General features: G+C 38.1%; 1 protein-coding gene and 1 pseudogene across 1 annotated transcript; one reads left to right on the top strand and one right to left on the bottom strand.

Moving 5' to 3' along the window:
* Positions 1-5,611: 5,611 nt before the first annotated feature.
* Positions 5,612-6,271, bottom strand: LOC149213470 (uncharacterized). Its single transcript, XM_089390764.1, has one exon. The coding sequence runs from the start codon at positions 6,230-6,232 to the stop codon at positions 5,627-5,629; it is 606 nt and encodes a 201-aa protein (XP_089246890.1). The 5' UTR covers positions 6,233-6,271; the 3' UTR covers positions 5,612-5,626.
* Positions 6,272-12,654: 6,383 nt separating this feature from the next.
* Positions 12,655-15,420, top strand: LOC149213469 (two-component response regulator ORR21-like; annotated as a pseudogene).
* The last annotated feature ends 3,299 nt before the right edge of the window (positions 15,421-18,719 follow it).

The raw sequence follows: 18,719 nt of genomic DNA, 5'->3' as shown, positions 1-18,719 counted from the left end.
AAAAACTTTCTACCACGTGGTAGAAGAGTGTTATAGTTATTAGTGTTACAGTTTTTAGGTAGAAGGGTGTTATAGTTAGGCCGATAGGCCTTCCTTTGAAAGAGACTTTCGTCGTCCTTTTGTTTCTAAGGCTGACACCTGGCGTCGGGCATAGAGCGGGCAATTTGTTTTCATATTTGTTCAGGGAAATGACTTAGCGGGCATAGAGCGGGCAATTTGTTTTCGTATTTGTTCAGGCAAATGACTTTTTGCCGACACGTCAGCACCTGCATATCAGCTTCTTTGCAAGGAAGGGGCTGTTGAAAAGTGTGCAACAAGAAATGCTTGTTGAGAATGCAACAAGATGATGGAGCTTAGTGAAAAGAGTCGCCTTCACTAAGTGGGCCCGCAGGCAAATTATGGCGCGAGTTCTATTTTTGATCCCAGCAGGGGAGATCAAAGTGTGGGTGACCACAGTATGAGTGATCACAGTGTGGGTAACCACAGTGTGAGTGATCACAGTGTGAGTGATCAAAGTCTATTTTTAGACTGTCTGTCAAAAATAGAAAAGTCAAATATTATTGTCTCATAATAATATTTGGACTATAAACTTGATCTTATTCTCTTGGAGCACTTCAGGATGAGCTACAGATGTGGTACATGCAGATCCCAGAGGGAAATACGTGGTTACCTATGGGATGACTAATATTTGCATGTAGGACTTCAGTTAGAACTCAAGTGAGTTTAGTGGACTGGAGATGGAGTTGATGGAGTTGTGTTCAGTTTAACTTTGTTAAACTAGTTGTATTTAGTCTAACTGATCAATAGACTAGAGATGAGTTGGGTGAATTAGTTATTAATTAATTCACAAGTTATTGACTCATAATGCAACTATAGAATACATCAGTTAACTCAGTTGCATGTCAGTGCATGTTCAGTTCAGCAGGGACAGGTGTTAGAGGATCAGATTGCTATCAGTTGTGACTATAGTTGTGCATGATTATTTGCACAATCAGAGGGATTGAGTATGCCAATGAATTGGCCAATACCATGAATTGTAGCCTGTGCTCACGTCCAACAGAGTGTGAGTGATTATTTGCAGGTCAAATACAAGTTTGGTAAGCCATTCTCATCAATTCTTGAGCAGGTATTGAGCTGTGGAGGCAGGCAAGCAGTGGAATAGATTTGGAGATCAGATCTGAGCTGTATTGTGTGTAACAGGTGGAGCTGGTACTGGATTGCTTGTGATAAGCATTGTACTTTGTAATGTTACATGATTCAATCAATATAATATACAGATAGTGTGGGGTTTTTAGTGAGATGCTTTCCCCGGGATACATACTGTGTTAATGAGTTTGATTGATGCTTCTATGTGTGCCTGTGAATGTTTCTACTTCTATAAATTGATGATTAACGTAGAGGAGATTATGTATTATACATGTTCCGCTTATAATTGTATGATCAGAATCATCTCTGTGAATATGTGTTAAATTATTCAAAATTTCTACATGGTATCAGAGCTAGATGATTTGTAGAAAAAGTTTCTACATGGTATCGGAGCGAGTTGATTTGTAGAAAAAGTTCTACAGGATATCAAAGCGAGGATTGATCATCTGATCTATTATTCAGAAAGTGTTTACATTTTATTTCTTCAGGTAGAGTCTATAATCGGGCCAGGTAGCCTCTGGATTCATCCTTCTTTTGGAAGGTGAGATATCCGGTGAATGCCCAGATAGTCAATCTCTGTACAAGAAATACTTTGTTCTCACGAATTCTAGATCGGAAGCAGTTGAGTTTTGAGCTGGTGGAATTCAAATTTAATTCCAAAGCAAGAGATAAAACTCAAAAACATTCAGTGTGAGAATGGAGACAGTATGCCCCAGTATCTCACGAAGTTCACCCAATGCCGGGATGAGCTGGGAAGTGTGGGGGTGACTGTCGGATGAGGATGGTGAGTCTAGCACTCCTTGACCTTCCTAAGAGTTGGCATAGCTACCAGGACTCGATGAATGGAAGGGAGAAACTGCCAGGATGGGAGATACTTTGGTCGGATCTTGTGCAGGAGGAGATTATATGGAGCACCAGAGACGGTTCTTCATCCATGCAGGATGAGGAGAACTATGCCTTAGCGAGTAAGGTGAAGAAGGGGAAGGAGAAGGTTTCTCTTTCCGAATCTTGTTCTTCCAATGATGGGAAGAAGGTTGACAAATCAAAAGTGCGATGCTTTCGTTGTCATGATGGAGACTTGGTGGTTGAGAGGGAGCATACATTACCTCTCAACATGCAGAGCCAGAAGAAGTCTCAGACGATTGTGGAGGAGCCACGATTGGTGCAGCAGCTTCAGGAGGTTGTGGAGGAGCCACAACAAGGGAAGCTGAGAGGAGATAGAGTAGAGACATCTACTCATCCAGAGACCTCTAGTAGGGGGAAACTTCGAGCCAGGTGGGCTGAGGATCGCATGCAGCCATACCTCCAGGTAGGAGGTGGGGTGATGTGGATTGATTGTCCCAAGGAGGAGGGGCAGGATCCTTGAGGTACCCAACCTCTTGGATGAGACCTTGCTATGGGAGCCCCGATGTGTAGTAGCAGGAATTGACTGATTGGGTAGAGACAGATGCGGATGGAGCGGCAGAGAGAGCGATAGTGCAGGGAATCCCAGGACAGTGCATAGCTAGCAGGCTGCAGCAATGCCAGAGGCACAAGTGTTTTGCACAGTGCTAGGTGGCACAAAGAGGTGTGCAATGGTGCGAGATGCATGGAGATGTTGCAGTAGCGCAGATGTCAGAGAGGCAACACTTGTCAGCAGCAAGTAGAGCTTCAACATCAAAGGATGTTTCTAGCCCAATAGGGAGGTCAGTTGGGAGGTGCAGTGCGGATGCAATGCTGGGAGATAGAACCAGCAGCAGCACGGATGCAGTCAGAGATCAAAGTGACAGAGGCTAGAGCAGTCAGATACTGAAGAGCATAGAGATGCAGGGTCTTCAGTCGACAGAGGCAATAGCAGTCAGAGACTTTGATGATAGAGCAAGTGGACCGGCCAGATGTGTTGCATGGAGAACATTCCAGAGTTACAGGATTGGGTTTGAGAGGAAGCCTTTCTTGTTGAGAGGGATTGTTGAAAAGTGTGCAACAAGAAATGCTTGTTGAGAATGCAACAAGATGATGGAGCTTAGTGAAAATAGTCGCCTTCACTAAGTGGGCCCGCAGGAAAATTATGGCGCAAGTTCTATTTTTGATCCCAGCAAGGGTGATCACAGTGTGGTTGACTACAGTATGGGTGACCACAGTGTGAGTGATCACAATGTGAGTGATCAAAGTCTATTTTTAGACTGGCTGTCAAAAATAGAAAAGTCAAATATTATTGTCTCATAATAATATTTGGACTATAAACTTGATCTTATTCTCTTGGAGCACTTCAGGATGAGCTACGGATGTGGTACATGCAGAATCCAGATCCCAGATGGAAATACATGGTTACCTATGGGATGACTAATATTTGCATGCAGTACTTCAGTTAGAACTCAAGTGAGTTGAGTTTAGTGGACTGGAGGTGCAGTTGATGGAGTTGTGTTCAGTTTAACTTTGTTAAACTAGTTGTATTTAGTCTAACTGATCAATAGACTAGAGATGAGTTGGGTGAATTAGTTATTAATTAATTCACAAGTTATTAACTCATAATTCAACTATAGAATACATCAGTTAACTCAGTTGCATGTCAGTGCATGTTCAGTTCAGCGGGGACAGGTGTTAGAGGATCATATTGCTATCAGTTGTGACTATAACTGTGCATGATTATTTGCACAATCAGAGGGATTGAGTATGCCAATGAATTGGCCAATATCATGAACTGTAGCCTGTGCTCACGTCCAACAGAGTGTGAGTGATTATTTGCAGGTCAAATACGAGTTTGGTAAGCCATTCTCATCAATTCTTGAGCAGGTATTGAGCTGTAGAGGCAGGCAAGCAGTGGAATAGATTTGGAGATCAGATCTGAGTTGTATTGTGTGTAACAGGTGGAGTTGGTACTGGATTTCTTGTGATAAGCATTGTACTTTGTAATGTTACATGATTCAATCAATATAATATACAAATAGTGTGGGGTTTTTAGCGAGATGCTTTCCCCGGGATACATACTATGTTAATGAGTTTGATTGATGCTTCTATGTGTGCCTGTGAATGTTTCTGCTTCTGTAAATTGATGATCAACGTAGAGGAGATTATGTATTATACATGTTCCGCTTATAATTGTATGATCAGGATAATCTTTGTGAATATGTGTTAAATTATTCAAAATTTCTACAGGGGCGGAGGTATTCATGGATGTCGAGGTTGTAGGGCAGAACGCCAGCGTTCCCTGTGAGGGAGGCCACAAGAAACGATGGCCTCACTGACAGGCTGGAAGCCTTCGCATAGCTGGATGATGCGCCCGTGCCCGACGGAACAAAGAACGCCTCGTTCAACAACAAGTCTCCGTCTGACCTCCAATTTCGGAGACCGTTTCCTGCTCTTCTTCCATATCCGTCCGTTTTTTTCTCTCCATGTTGTCTTCCACGCCCTCTGCAATAATGTTTTTGTGCTTTTCCACTATTGTTGCAATAATGTGTCCCGTTTTTGCTGTGCAAACGGTTGTGCACGACCTAGCCCTCTGTTGTTCCATATACACTGTTTACACCTCCTTTTTACTGTTCAGAAATTGTTCACTCAGGTGCTCAATTATACACTGTTTACACCTCCGTTTTACTGTTCAGAAATTGTTCCTGCTCAATTATCATGTCAGTGCTCTCAAGAATGGGTTTTCTGATCCCATTCTCTCTCATTTTGCTTCCAACATTTTAATTTTAGTCCAGTGTTTTCTTAGTGTTCTCTTCTGGGTTTTCCACTTCTGGGTTTTTCAATGGAAGGTATAGCTCTGTTTCCCGGTTCAGAAATTGTTCGCCCAGGTTCCCAGGTTCTCAGAATTCTTCTGTTTACATTGCAGGTTAGTGCTCTCAAAAATGGGTTTTCTGATCCCATTCTCTCTCTTTTTCCTAGTTTTTCCTGATTCCTGGCTATATTATATAAATTATCCTAGCAATGCTTTGTAAATTTTATCCTACAAAAGAAGAAACCCTAACTGATCAAATCTCCAAAGAAATTTAAACCAAAGAATCTACTTTCTGTTTTAAATGTCTTGTGTAAAGAAACGAGAAAATGTGAGGTAAGCGATGGAGAAACCTGGCGACTAAGAGGAAACATGACCAGAAGAATGACCTGGTTCACTTTCGGGGTAAGGAGAAATTGTTGCCGCCACGGTTGCACTGTGGAATCCATCAACAGTATAGACCTGTAGCTTTCCCCTGCAAACAAGGGGAAACGAAAGTTGTATACGATGAGGGTGTGCAGCAGAAGAGGAGATTCATGAGATCTTCTGAAGGAAAATGGTCAGAAAGTGTGTCACACTCAATTTTTGGAGTCAATCCAAAATATGATGCACATTTATCCTTCAGCCTCAGCCCGCTATCAATTCCTAAAATTTCACCCTGACTTTGAACATTACTGAGCATCCCAGGATATCCAGCATTTTGTACCAACCTGCTTGAAAGATTTGGTCCTTTCCCAACAAATCCAAAACTCCTAACCTGTCTTGGATCTTGCACAACAGGAACATTCAAGCCCTGGGTTCTATGAGAAGCTTCTGGCTTAAATTCTGACCAATACCACTTGATGTGCCAAAACTTATTCCAGAACTACTTAGAGTTGGAGAACCAACTATGTCACTTATGCCACCCAACCTTTTAATTCCTGAAATGTTCATTCCACCTTCAATATCAGATGTTGTTAAAGGGGAAGATAAACAAACAGTACTGGAAATGGAATAATCATTTCCTTGGAGAATGTGCACATTCTGGCTCTTATAGTCTACAGTTGACATCCGTCCAATTCCTTCTGGTACATTAGATTCAGTTGCACCCAGGCCATATGCTGGCATTGGCATACGGTTTAATTGCCCTGAACCAGGAGCACCAATAATATTATTGCCAAGACTGCTATTGCCATTGGCTAGAGAAGATAAAGTAGCCCTCCCCCTAATTTCATTTGGAAGGACTTGTGGCCCAACAATACTGGCAGATGGCAAATTCAGGACTTGTCCACTCTGAAGCTGAGAACCTTGAAGTTGTCCGCCAGGTTGTTGTTGTGCTGCAGATCTCTGCAGTTGTTGTTGTTGTTGGTTTATTTGATGTTGTTGTTGTTGTTGTATCAATTCCATCACCATCGCATTGTTTTGAGGATTAGATGCTCCATTGTTGTTTATCCCACAATCCACACTACCAACTTCTGCACCTGTATTGTGTTGTTGTTGCAGCATAGAAAATCCTGCAGATGTATCATTGGTTGGTAAGCCCAAATTTCCAAAGGAAGGAATATGTTGTTGTGGCTAGCAAAATTGCTTCAGCTCTATGCTTCTCGGGAGTCTTTGAAGTAAATTTCCTTAGCTGTTCATCAATGGTTGCCCAAATTTCCCTCTATTTAAAGGATTAGAGTTTACACCATGAAATGTTGCTTGTAAAAGCAGTGTCCGAGCAATGTTTGGCAGGCCCAACCCATTGTTTGAATTCACTTGTCCAAGAAGTTCAGTTGGTAATGTCACCAGTGCTTGAGGTGATATTTGACCTGATGCCGCAAGCCTTTGAAGATCCAGCCTTCCAAGTAAACCCATAGGTCCAACACCTGCTTTTGTAGTTCCCCCAAAAGAAGAGTTCATTCCACTTTGTTGTTGTGCCACTCCACTTAACCTTTTCAGATATAGCCTATATTTCTGAGTAGTGAAATAATAAGATCAATTAAAAAGTTACATTGTTCTCAGTTGTAAATTCTAATAATATGACAAAAATACTGACAAAAGCAAATATATTAAATACAGAGTAAAGTTAGTTGAATGATGAATCCTTTCCCCTATCTCCTCTCTTAATTTTAACTCTCCAATAAATACATACAACTCAGTTATGAACAAGAATCTAATAATAGGCACAACGTAATTGTGATGAAATAGAAAGGATCTAGCATAAACTCTAATAGCAGAGTTTGTGGAAGCTATAGTTCCATACAATGTGACAACCCCATAAAAAAAGAAAGAGTTGCTGAAAGGTTCAGCATCAGGTCAAGTGAGTTCAATGAAGCCAATTACATGTAAAATAGACATGCCCACTTCCATATGAAATAGAGAGCAATAGGCATATAAGACAGCCACAAAATATTTTAATCACATTAATCTAAGATGAATTAGATAGGGAACCATCAAAATTTCCTGCATTTTTCTTATGGTCTTATCCTTTTTTAAATTCATCTGATGGAAGTGCGGCAAATCATAGTGAGAACGGGATCCTGAAGGATGGCTTCGCACACCTATTTAGCTCAAGACATTTATTTTCCAAAATTTTTTGTACTAGAAGATGCTTTCTTTTCCCCAAAATGGTTATTAAACTAAAGAAAAAGACTTATATTTAAGACCTATCATTTTGATTTGATCAGTACCTTTCAGGTTCTAACATCTTTTACGAACACACAATCTTCTAAAAAGTTTCTTTGTCTTAAACTTCCTCTTTTTTGCACAAAAACAGTTAGAATTTATATTCTAAAAAATTGTGGCTAAACCATATAGCGTAGGTTTACAAGAAATATATAGTTTTAGGCAGACATATCATGGCTGAATGATAGACAAAACATGGTATGACCACGCATTTTCAGAGAAAATTTTGATTGTGCACACCTAAGGATAGGTAGGAGGCGAGGTCATTCAAAGCCCTTCCTTGCAGTCCATGAAATTACATGGGTTGGTAAGGCTAAAATTATATCAAAACTTCCCACATTCTTTCCCCTTGCACATCATACTCCATTTTCCTCTTTGTAACTTTGTACGAAAAGAAAATGGGAATTGAATTACTCCTCTTTTTGCAGATCGTTGCATTTAGATGGGTTGGTGAGGCTGCAAATATATAGAAATTGCCCATGATAGTCTGCAATCTGGCCACAATTGTGTGACTAATGGAATCTGATTGTTTTTATGGTCTGGATGCTATTTTCAGGGTCTTATTTCTGACAAGAGGGAGGACCCAGATAGCTCTTCTAGTGGCTCTTATTACAAACATGAGCTTGGCCCCAGATAGTTCTTCTAGATGCCTGGATTGAAGGAATGTGTGAACTTTCAGATTCAATAGCTATACATAGTGTTTGAATAGCATGTTTGTTATATGCAATGGCTGCTATTCAACATATGTTTAATGAAAGTGATTCCCTATAATGTGCAAAACTGCACAAGCACAGTGAGTACACCTGAATATAGCACAATAAAAAAAAAAAAAAATTGTGCATTGTTTAGAAAATATTTAATTTATCATGAATTATGCACAAGATTCACAAAAGAAGCACACTGCTTCCAAGTGATGGGTCTCACACTGCCTACCCTAAGTGTGGGCACTTTATGTCGATGCCTCCAAGGCCTACTAATATGAACCACTTATAAAATATTATTACAAAGCCATAAGGAGTCCAGTCAGCCTTTAAAAAGGGTCTGCAAAGGGTAAATTAAGTGAGCGAAATACATGGCAATTGCCTTGATTGAAACACATCTCTTAATGGGTTTTACGTTGTGTAAGAAACGTGTGGATTTTTCCTACAAGGATCGCATGTCATGTGCGAACAGGATATTGCAGAAAGGATCAGTATTAGGAATGGCTAGCAAATGTTCCTATTTCATTGATGTTTTGATGGTACTGTAAGACTATAAGGATCTTTGAGTCACTTGAGGTACTTCCGAATTTGCACAATATGTACCTTGTCACCGAATCTTATTAACAAGCATTTTGTTAATGTGGTCTACCTTGGGTGGTTAATATGAGAGGTTGTTCTCCTCCCCATCTAAGTTGTGCCCTTATTATTGTTTCATCATCAAAAGTTAGCCTTGTTAGATTAGATTCCACATTCATATCACATCTTCTTTGACTAGAATTTTGTGTTGTGGTGAAATTGATGAATTGCAGGTACTCCTATCACGGGAAAAAGAAACCTCATGTTAATATTATGGAGACAACCTTGACAATGAATTCCATTCCCCTATTTCTGAATGGTTGCACCGAGATTCAACCACTACTTCAGATAATCGATGTTGGTTCTGTTACCTCATTAAAAACAACATCCTTGCACTTCCACATTACTCTATCTGATGGAACACATCAACATAAGACTTTGCTACCATCCGCATATGGCCCACAGGTTGTATCTAGAGACATCCAAATTGGCTCCATAATTATGCTTAAAAAAGCAGCTTGCACAGTGCTCCAAAACTCCTCGTAAGGTCCACCATTTGAAGTTACCCTCTTTTACTTTTTCCCTTCTAAACTCTTCTTGCATTAAAAGAAGGAAAATGGAATCTTCATTAATTCATTTCTCATTTGTTTACATAAGGTCCATTCGAGTGGTTGAGCTTGAAGTTGTGATGCGCTCAACAGCATTGACGAAGGACGCGTCGACGCTACTACATGCACAGGCAGGTTCATCCCAATTTAGCTCTTCATCAGCTGAAGATACCTTGCCCTCTGTAGTTACTCCACAAACCATGGAAACAACTACAACAATTCCATTCACGGCACTTAGCCCTTACCGAAAATATTGGTCAATCCAAGGTAGTGCATCTGCAGAAACATCATTGAAGGCTTACAACAATGTGCGAGGCTCAGGAAAAGTTTTTCGATTTGACCTTATCAATCGTGATAAGGAAGAGATCCACCTTTCTACATTTTCCAAACTGGCTAAATCTCTTTACAATCTAATTTAAGTTGGGCAACTATACATTGTTTCAAATGGCACAGTGAAAGAAGCAAATACAAACTACAACCACCTCAAGAACAAATGGGAAATTTACTTGTTTGTTGCTTCCACTATCAATCCATGTCCCACAGATGATCCAACGTTTCCTTACCAGAGCTTTCACTTCAAGACTATTGCTGAAATAAAAAGTGAAAGTCCAAATACAAATGTGGATGTCATTGGTGTTGTTACCTCCACTTCACCTGCATCAACAATTCGACGAAAAGATGGAAGTGAAACATTAAGGAAAACACTCATATTAAAAGACAAGTCAGGTTTTAGCATTGATGTAACATTATGGGGAGACCATTGTGACTATATAGGACAAAATCTTTCTGAATTCTACTCTTTTGACAACCCACCAATCCTTGCAATCAAAGGAGGTCGCGTATCTGAATTTAATGGCACCACAATAGGGACGATACCAACAAGCACTCTCACAATAAATCCACAAGTTGAAGAAACTCACCAACTACATGCATGGTTCCGTGAAACAGGCTATAGCTCTTCTTCTCCATCTTTGAGTAGAAACTATGGTGTTGCTTCGAAACGTGCCCTACCACGAAAGACGTTTCATGAAATTGTTGGCATGCAACCCTCCGATAAAGCAATCTGGGTTTTAGTTCGAGCAACAATTACTGCTCTTCATATGGACGACTTCTACTTTCTATCATGTCCATTAGATTTCAATGGAAAACAATGCATGAAGAAGGTTGTGGAGCATTCTAACAATGTTTGGCATTGTACAAAATGTAATGGTGACTTCCCAGAATGTGACTACCGTTACAAAATTAAAATTGAGCTACATGACCACACCGGGAATTTACAAAACGTCATAGTTTTCAATGATGCAGGGAACGAGCTCATGGGCATCATGGAAAAAGACATGTTCCTTCTTTCTATCGAACCAACTGATATGCAGGAAGTTTGTGGCCGAATTTCAGGGCACCGTGTCCAACTAACACTTTCCATTAAAACATATTACTTCAACAGTGTTCAACGCTTGCAACCAATACTGATCAATTCAGAAGAAATTCAATATGCCTCTGCATGCAAGGAAGCACTCACTGACATTCAAGCAATGTCCACTTCAAAACGACCTATTGTTTGCCGCCTTTGAACTGTTTTTTAGAGTTTCTTCTAACACGACTGTTTGTACATAAACAAACGTTTCTGCACAACTAATTGTCTCATCTTGTTGTAAATTACACACCCATGTTATTATGATGCAAACTGTAGCTTTCACTGCAAATACTCTCTTCCAGTCATTCCAAAATATGTATGTTTGCCATTTACATTTTACATGATATAGATATCAACACTTGTAAAGAGTTACTACATATGTTTCTCGTCTGTTGTCTACATGATATACATTGATCTCTTGCTTGCTAATCTATTCATTTTATCGTTCAAACATGTCAAACAAAAAAAAATTTGAGGAAGAAGGGAACGAAATATTTTTAATCTTGCTTCTCTCCTCTCAATGATAGATGCCAAAATAACATATGATTTTATAGCATTCCTATTCGCATGTTTTTCCTTCTACCTAATCTACCTACCTTCACCGATGTTGAAATAAAAAATATTTAACTAGTATACGAACATAATACTAGTATATGAACATACATGAGGATAAATAATAATACTCATTTTTCTGGATTATATATGGATGTTTCTAGCCATTTTTTTTAATCCAGAATGATCCTAATGGTAATACATTCAGCAATAGAGGAATGGCATTCGTTGTCAAGGTTGTCTCCATAATATTAACAGGAGGTTTCTTTTTCCCGTGATAGGAGTACCTGCAATTCATCAATTTCACCACAACACAAAATTCTAGTCAAAGAAGATGTGATATGAATGTGGAATCTAATCTAACAAGGCTAACTTTTGATGGTGAAACAATAATAAGGGCACAACTTAGATGGGGAGGAGAACAACCTCTCATATTAACCACCCAAGGTAGACCACATTAACAAAATTCTTGTTAATAAGATTCGGTGACAAGGTACATATTGTGCAAATTCGGAAGTACCTCAAGCGACTCAAAGATCCTTATAGTCTTACAGTACCGTCAAAACATCAATGAAATAGGAACATTTGCCAGCCATTCCTAATACTGATCCTTTTTGCAATATCCTGTTCGCACATGACATGCGATCCTTGTAGGAAAAATCCACACGTTTCTTACACAACGTAAAACCCATTAAGGGATGTGTTTCAATCAAGGAAATTGCCATGTATTTCGCTCACTTAATTTACCCTTTGCAGACCCTTTTTAAAGGCTGACTAGACTCCTTATGGCTTTGTAATAATATTTTATAAGTGGTTCATATTAGTAGGCCTTGGAGGCATTGACATAAAGTGCCCACACTTAGGGCAGGCAGTGTGAGACCCATGACTTGGAAGCAGTGTGCTTCTTTTGTGAATCTTGTGCATAATTCATGATATATTAACTATTTTCTGAACAATGCACAATTTTTTATTTTTTTTTATTGTGCTATATTCGAGTGTAATCACTGTGCTTGTACAGTTTTTCACATTATAGGGAATCACTTTCATTAAACATATGTTGAATAGCAGCCATTTCATATAACAAACACGCTATTCAAACACTATGTATAGCTATTGAATCTGAAAGTTCACACATTCCTTCAGTCCAGGCATATAGAAGAACTATTTGGGGCCAAGCTCATGTTTGTAATAAGAGCCACTAGAAGAGCTATCTGGGTCCTCCCTCTTGTCAGAAACAAGACCCTGAAAACAGTGTCTAGACCATAACAACAATCAGATTCCATCAGTCACACAACTGTGGCCAGATTGCAGACTATCATGGGCAGTTTCTATATATTTGCAGCCTCACCAACCCATCTAAATGCAACGATCTACAAAAAGAGGAGTAATTCAATTCCCATTTTCTTTTCGTACAAAGTTACAAAGAGGCAAATGGAGTATGATGTGCAAGGGGAAAGAATGTGGGCAGTTTCGATATAATTTTAGCCTTACCAACCCATGTAATTTCAAGGACTGCAAGGAAGGGCTTTGAATGACCTCGCTTCCCACCTATCCTTAGGTGTGCACAATCAAAATTTTCTCTGAAAATGTGTGGTCATACCATGTTTTGTCTATCATTCAACCATGATATGTCTTCCTAAAACTATATATTTCTTGTAAACCTACGCTATATGGTTTAGCCACAATTTTTTAGAATATAAATTCTAACTGTTTTTGTGCAAAAAAGAGCAAGTTTAAGACAAAGAAACTTTTTAGAAGATTGTGTGTTCGTAAAAGATGTTAGAACCTGAAAGGTACTGATCAAATCAAAATGATTGGTCTTAAATATAAGTCTTTTTCTTTAGTTTAATAACCATTTTGGGGAAAAGAAAGCATCTTCTAGTACAAAAAAATTTGGAAAATAAATGTCTTGATCTAAATAGGTGTGCTAAGCCATCCTTCAGGATCCCGTTCTCACTATGATCTACCGCACTTCCATCAGATGAATTTAAAAAAGGATAAGACCATAAGCAAAATGCAGGAAATTTCGATGGTTCCCTATCTAATTCATCTTAGATTAACGTGATTAAAATATTTTGTGGCTGTCTTATATGCCTATTGCTCTCTGTTTCATATGGAAGTGGGCATGTCTTTTTTAGATGTAATTGGCTTCATTGAACTCATTTGACCTGATGCTGAACCTTTCAGCAACTCTTTCTTTTTTTATGGGGTTGTCACATTGTGCGGAACTATAGCTTCCACAAACTCTGCTATTAGAGTTTGTGCTAGATCCTTTCTATTTCATCACAATTACGTTGTGCCTATTATTGGATTCTTCTTCATAATTGAGTTGTATGTATTTATTGGAGAGTTAAAATTAAGAGAGGAGATAGGGGAAAGGATTCATTATTCAACTGACTTTACTCTGTATTTAATATATTTTCTTTTGTCAGTATTGTTGTCATATTATTAGAGTTTACAACTGAGAACAATGTAACTTTTTAGTTGGTCTTATTTTTTCACTGCTCAAAAATATAGGCTATATCTGAAAAGGTTATGTTTTTTAATTGGTCTTATTATTTCACTGCTCAAAAATATAGGCTATATCTGAAAAGGTTAAGTGGAGTGGCACAATAGCAAAGTGGAATGAACTCTTCTTTTGGGGGAACTACAGAAGCAAGTGTTGGAACTATGGGTTTACTTGGAAGGCTAGATCTTCAAAGGCTTGCGACATCAGGTCAAATATCACCTCAAGCACTTGTGACATTACCAGCTGAACTTCTTGGACAAGTGAATCCAAACAATGGGTTGGGCCTACCAAACATTGCTCGGACACTGCTTTTACAAGCAGCATTTCATGGTGTAAACTCTAATCCTTTAAATAGAGGGAAATTTGGGCAACCATTGATGAAAAGTCAGGGAAATTTACTTCAGGGACTCCCGAGAAGCATAGAGTTGAAGCAATTTTACCAGCCATAGCAACATATTCCTTCCTTTGGAAATTTGGGTTTACCAACCAATGATACATCTGCAGGATTTTCTATGCTGCAACAGCAACACAATACAGGTGCAGAAGTTGGCAGTGTGGATTGTGGGATAAACAACAATGGAGCATCTAATCCTCAAAACAATGCGATGGTGATGGAATTGATACAGCAACAACAACAATTGCAGAGATCTATAGCACAATAGCAACCTGGCGGACAACTTCAAGGTTCTCAGCTTCAGAGTGGACAAGTCCTGAATTTTCCATCTGCCAGTATTATTGGGCCACAAGTCCTTCCAAATGAAAATAGGGGGAGGGCTACTTTATCTTCTCTAGCCAATGGCAATAGCAGTCTTGGCAATAATATTATTGGTTCTCCTGGTTCAGGGCAATTAAACGGTATGCCAATGCCAGCATATGGCTTGGGTGCAACTGAATCTAATCCACCAGAAGGAATTGGACGGATGTCAACTGTAGACTATAAGAGCTAGAATGTGCACATTCTCCAAGGAAATGATTATTCCATTTCCAGTACTGTTTGTTTATCTTCCCCTTTAACAACATCTGATATTGAAGGTGGAATGAACATTTCAGGAATTAAAAGGTTGGGTGGCATAGTGACATAGTTGGTTCTCCAACTCTAAGTAGTTTTGGAATAATTGTTGGCACATCAAGTGGTATTGGTCAGAATTTAAGCCAGAAGCTTCTCATAGAACCCAGGGCTTGAATGTTCCTGTTGTGCAAGATCCAGGATAGGTCAGGAGTTTTGGATTTGTTGGGAAAGGACCAAATTTTCAAGCAGGTTGGTACAAAATGCTGGATATCCTGGGATGCTCAATAATGTTCAAAGTCAGGGTGAACTTTTAGGAATCTATAGTGGGTTGAGGCTGAAGGACAAATGTGCATCAGATTTTGGATTGACTCCAAAAATTGAGTGTGACACACTTTTTGACCATTTTCCTTCAGAAGATCTCATGAATCTCCTCTTCTGCCACACACCCTCATCGTATACAACTTCCATTTCCCCTCGTTCGCAGGTGAAAGTTATAGGTCTATACTGTCGATGGATTCCACAGTGCAACCATGGTGACAACAATTTCTCCTTACCGCAGAAGTGAACCAAGTCATTCTTGTGGCCATGTTTCCTCTTAGTCGCCAGGTTTCTCCATCGCTTACCTCACATTTTCTCGTTTCTTTACACAGGAAATTTAAAACAAAAAGTAGATTCTTTGGTTTAAATTTCTTTGGAGATTTGATTAGTTAGGTTTTCTTCTTCTGTAGGGATAAAATTTACAAAGCGTTGCTAGGATAATTTATATAATACAGCCAGGAATCAAGAAAAACTAGGAAAAGGAGAGAGAATGGGATCAGAAAACCCATTTTTGAGAGCACTAACCTGCAATGTAAACAGCAGAATTCTGAGAACCTGGGAACCTGGGCGAACAATTTCTGAACCGGGAAACAGAGCTGTACCTGCCATTGAAAAACCCAGAAGTGAAAAACCAAGAAGAGAACACTACGAAAACACTGGACTAAAATTAAAATGTTGGAAGCAAAATGAGAGAGAATGGGATCAGAAAACCTATTCTTGAGAGCACTGACCTGAAAATTGAGCAGGAACAATTTCTGAACAGTAAAACGGAGGTGTAAACAGTGTATACTTGAGCACCTGAGTGAACAATTTCTCAACAGCAAAATGTAGGTGTAAACAGTGTATATGGAACAACAGAGGGCTAGGTCGTGCACAACCGATTGCACAGCAACAACGGAACACATTATTGCAGCAGTAAGTGGAAAAGCATAAAAACATTATTGCAGAGGGTGTGGAAGACAACATGGAGAGAAGAAAACAGACGGATATGGAAGAAGAGCAGGAAACGGTCTCCGAAATTGGAGGTCAAACGGAGACTTGTTGTTGAACGGGGCGTTCTTTGTTCCGTCGGGCACGGGCACATCGTCCAGCTATGTGAAGGCTTCCAGCCTGCCAGTGAGGCCATTGCTTCTTGTGGCCTCCCTCACAGGAAACGCCGGCGTTCTGCCCTCCAACCCTAGCATCTATGAATACCTCCACCCCTTCCTTGCAGGGAGGCCGATATGCAAGTGCTGACGTGTCGTAAAAAAGTCGTTTGCCTGAACAAATACGAAAACAAATTGCCCGCTCTATGCCCGCTAAGTCGTTTGCCTGAACAAATATGAAAACAAATTGCCCGCTCTATGCCCGACGCCAGGTGTCAACCTTAGAAACAAAAGGGCAACGAAAGTCTCTTTCAAAGGAAGGCCTATCGGCCTAACTATTCACTGGTCACCCAAGGGAACCTCAAATTGGCATTTCCCTTAGTCCAAGTACAACCTAATTTTGAATATAAATTGGCATTTCTCTTAATCCAAAGTACAATCTAATTTTGAATAAAATTGAATAGGCCATTTAAAACAAATGATTAAATTAAAAGTTAAATTCAAAATCTGTTTTTTTTTTAATGATAGGAAACAATATTTTTTAATTACTCAAAATAAAGGGAAGAAAAATCAATATAATCAAATATGTTTACTCAAATGACAAGAATCATTTTGAATTAATGAAATTGCAAATATTTAATATTAATATCATACAATCTTGTTATAATAGGGGAATTATGGGGTGTTGAATCCTCTTTTACATTAACAACATGGATTCCATTAATTCAAATTGAAAATTTTGGCAAATATTGTTTAGTTGGATTCTCTAGATGGGAAAATAGGAAAAGACCTAAAATGTAGAATATTATCCAACAAATAGAAAAAGACCTAAAATGTAGAATATTATCCAACAATTAAACATTTTAACTCGGTCAAATTGCATAAAAATAAAATAAAATAAAATATATAATTATAAAGATCTAAAGCTAAGATGAATCTAGGTTGGTTATTCACAAAAGTTAACTTTTATAAACGTGAGGAACATTTTATTATAAAATAGGAATTTTTTTTTATCAAAAATAATAAATCCAATTTTTTTTAGAAGTTTATTTGTTAGTAGACAACTTGTTTTTGAATTAAAGTCATATTTATTATCCCATTAGAAAGAATGCTTCATTTTGAATCATTTTCTTTCAATTAAAACTCAAATAAAAAAATATTGGTATAATAGTTTATTAATATGTGTTAATATATTATTACGAAGAAACTTAAAAGATGAACATAGACATGTAGTACTTGCTTTAGTTGTTCGAGCATTTGACATAATTTGGGAGTTCGTTTGATATAATTTCAAGTGTGACACAAAGAGGGAGCTCCTTGTGATTGTTTAGCCTCACTTGCTTGCATTAGACAATCTTAGTGCGATTATAAAAGTTAAGAGACCAAATTAATCTAATAATGTGGAGACCATAATTAACACAGACATCCATGGTATACATTAATCATCTTTATCCAAACAATTTAAGAGAATTTAAGAGAATGCAAAGGGGATTAATTAGCCTCACTTGCTTGCATTAGACAGTCTTAGTGCGATTATAAAAGTCAAGAGACCAAATTAATCTAATAATGTGGAGACCATAATTAACACAGACATCCATGGTAGACATTAGTAATCTTTATCCAAACAATTTAAGAGAATTTAAGAGAATGCAAAGGGGATTAATAATAGTGATTGATATCGTATCCTTTCTAATACATTTTTTAATTAATAATGGGTAGAACCCTATTGTGAATGTAAAACACAATTGTATTCTTAATGCAAGTTCCATATTAATAATGACCTATGTGTTTTTTCTATACATATAATATCACATGCTTTTGCTATTTTTAATTTATTTTTAGTGCATTCTAACTAAGTTTAACAAATTGATTGTTATTCAACTATGATACTTTATTAATAAATAAATAAAATATTTGATATTCAATTTTAAAATAATTTACATACATAAGACTTAAAATTATCAATCATTTAATTAACAATTTAGATTTGGCCATTTTCCATTCATATTGTATTTGGAGTATATATTGTCTCAAATAAAAAAATATTGTTCATATGTTATGCCACTAATGTTCATCCCAATTTTTGTTTAAAAGGGATTTCCCAAATGACTTTAAATGGTCGTTAAATATAGTTGTAAGCAATATCCCATGTAATTGTGCAACTCTGGTCTAAGAAGAGTTTTGCTAATCTGTCTAGCCAATGGTGGTTATATTGGTTTTATTATCTCATGCATACTAATCATAAGAAGTATGACACTTAATGTAGTAAGAAGTATGGCCTTGAGATTTGGTTTTATTATCTCATGCATACTAATAATAAGAAGTATGACACTTAAGGTAGTAAGAGGTATGGCCTTGAGATTATCCACCTAAGGTATGTTATAGTTCCTTGCTCGCATATTAGCAAGTCCAATTATCAGATCCATGTCATAATTTGTATCATCATCCTACATTTCAATGA

This window comes from Pinus tabuliformis, chromosome 1_1 (genome assembly GCF_031772625.1).
Source record: "Pinus tabuliformis cultivar Carrire ecotype Pingquan chromosome 1_1, CPIR1, whole genome shotgun sequence".
In the NCBI taxonomy this organism is placed as follows: Eukaryota; Viridiplantae; Streptophyta; class Pinopsida; order Pinales; family Pinaceae; genus Pinus; species Pinus tabuliformis.
The sequence above is the reverse complement of the archived record's forward strand: the minus strand, read 5'-3'. Positions and strand labels throughout refer to the sequence as shown.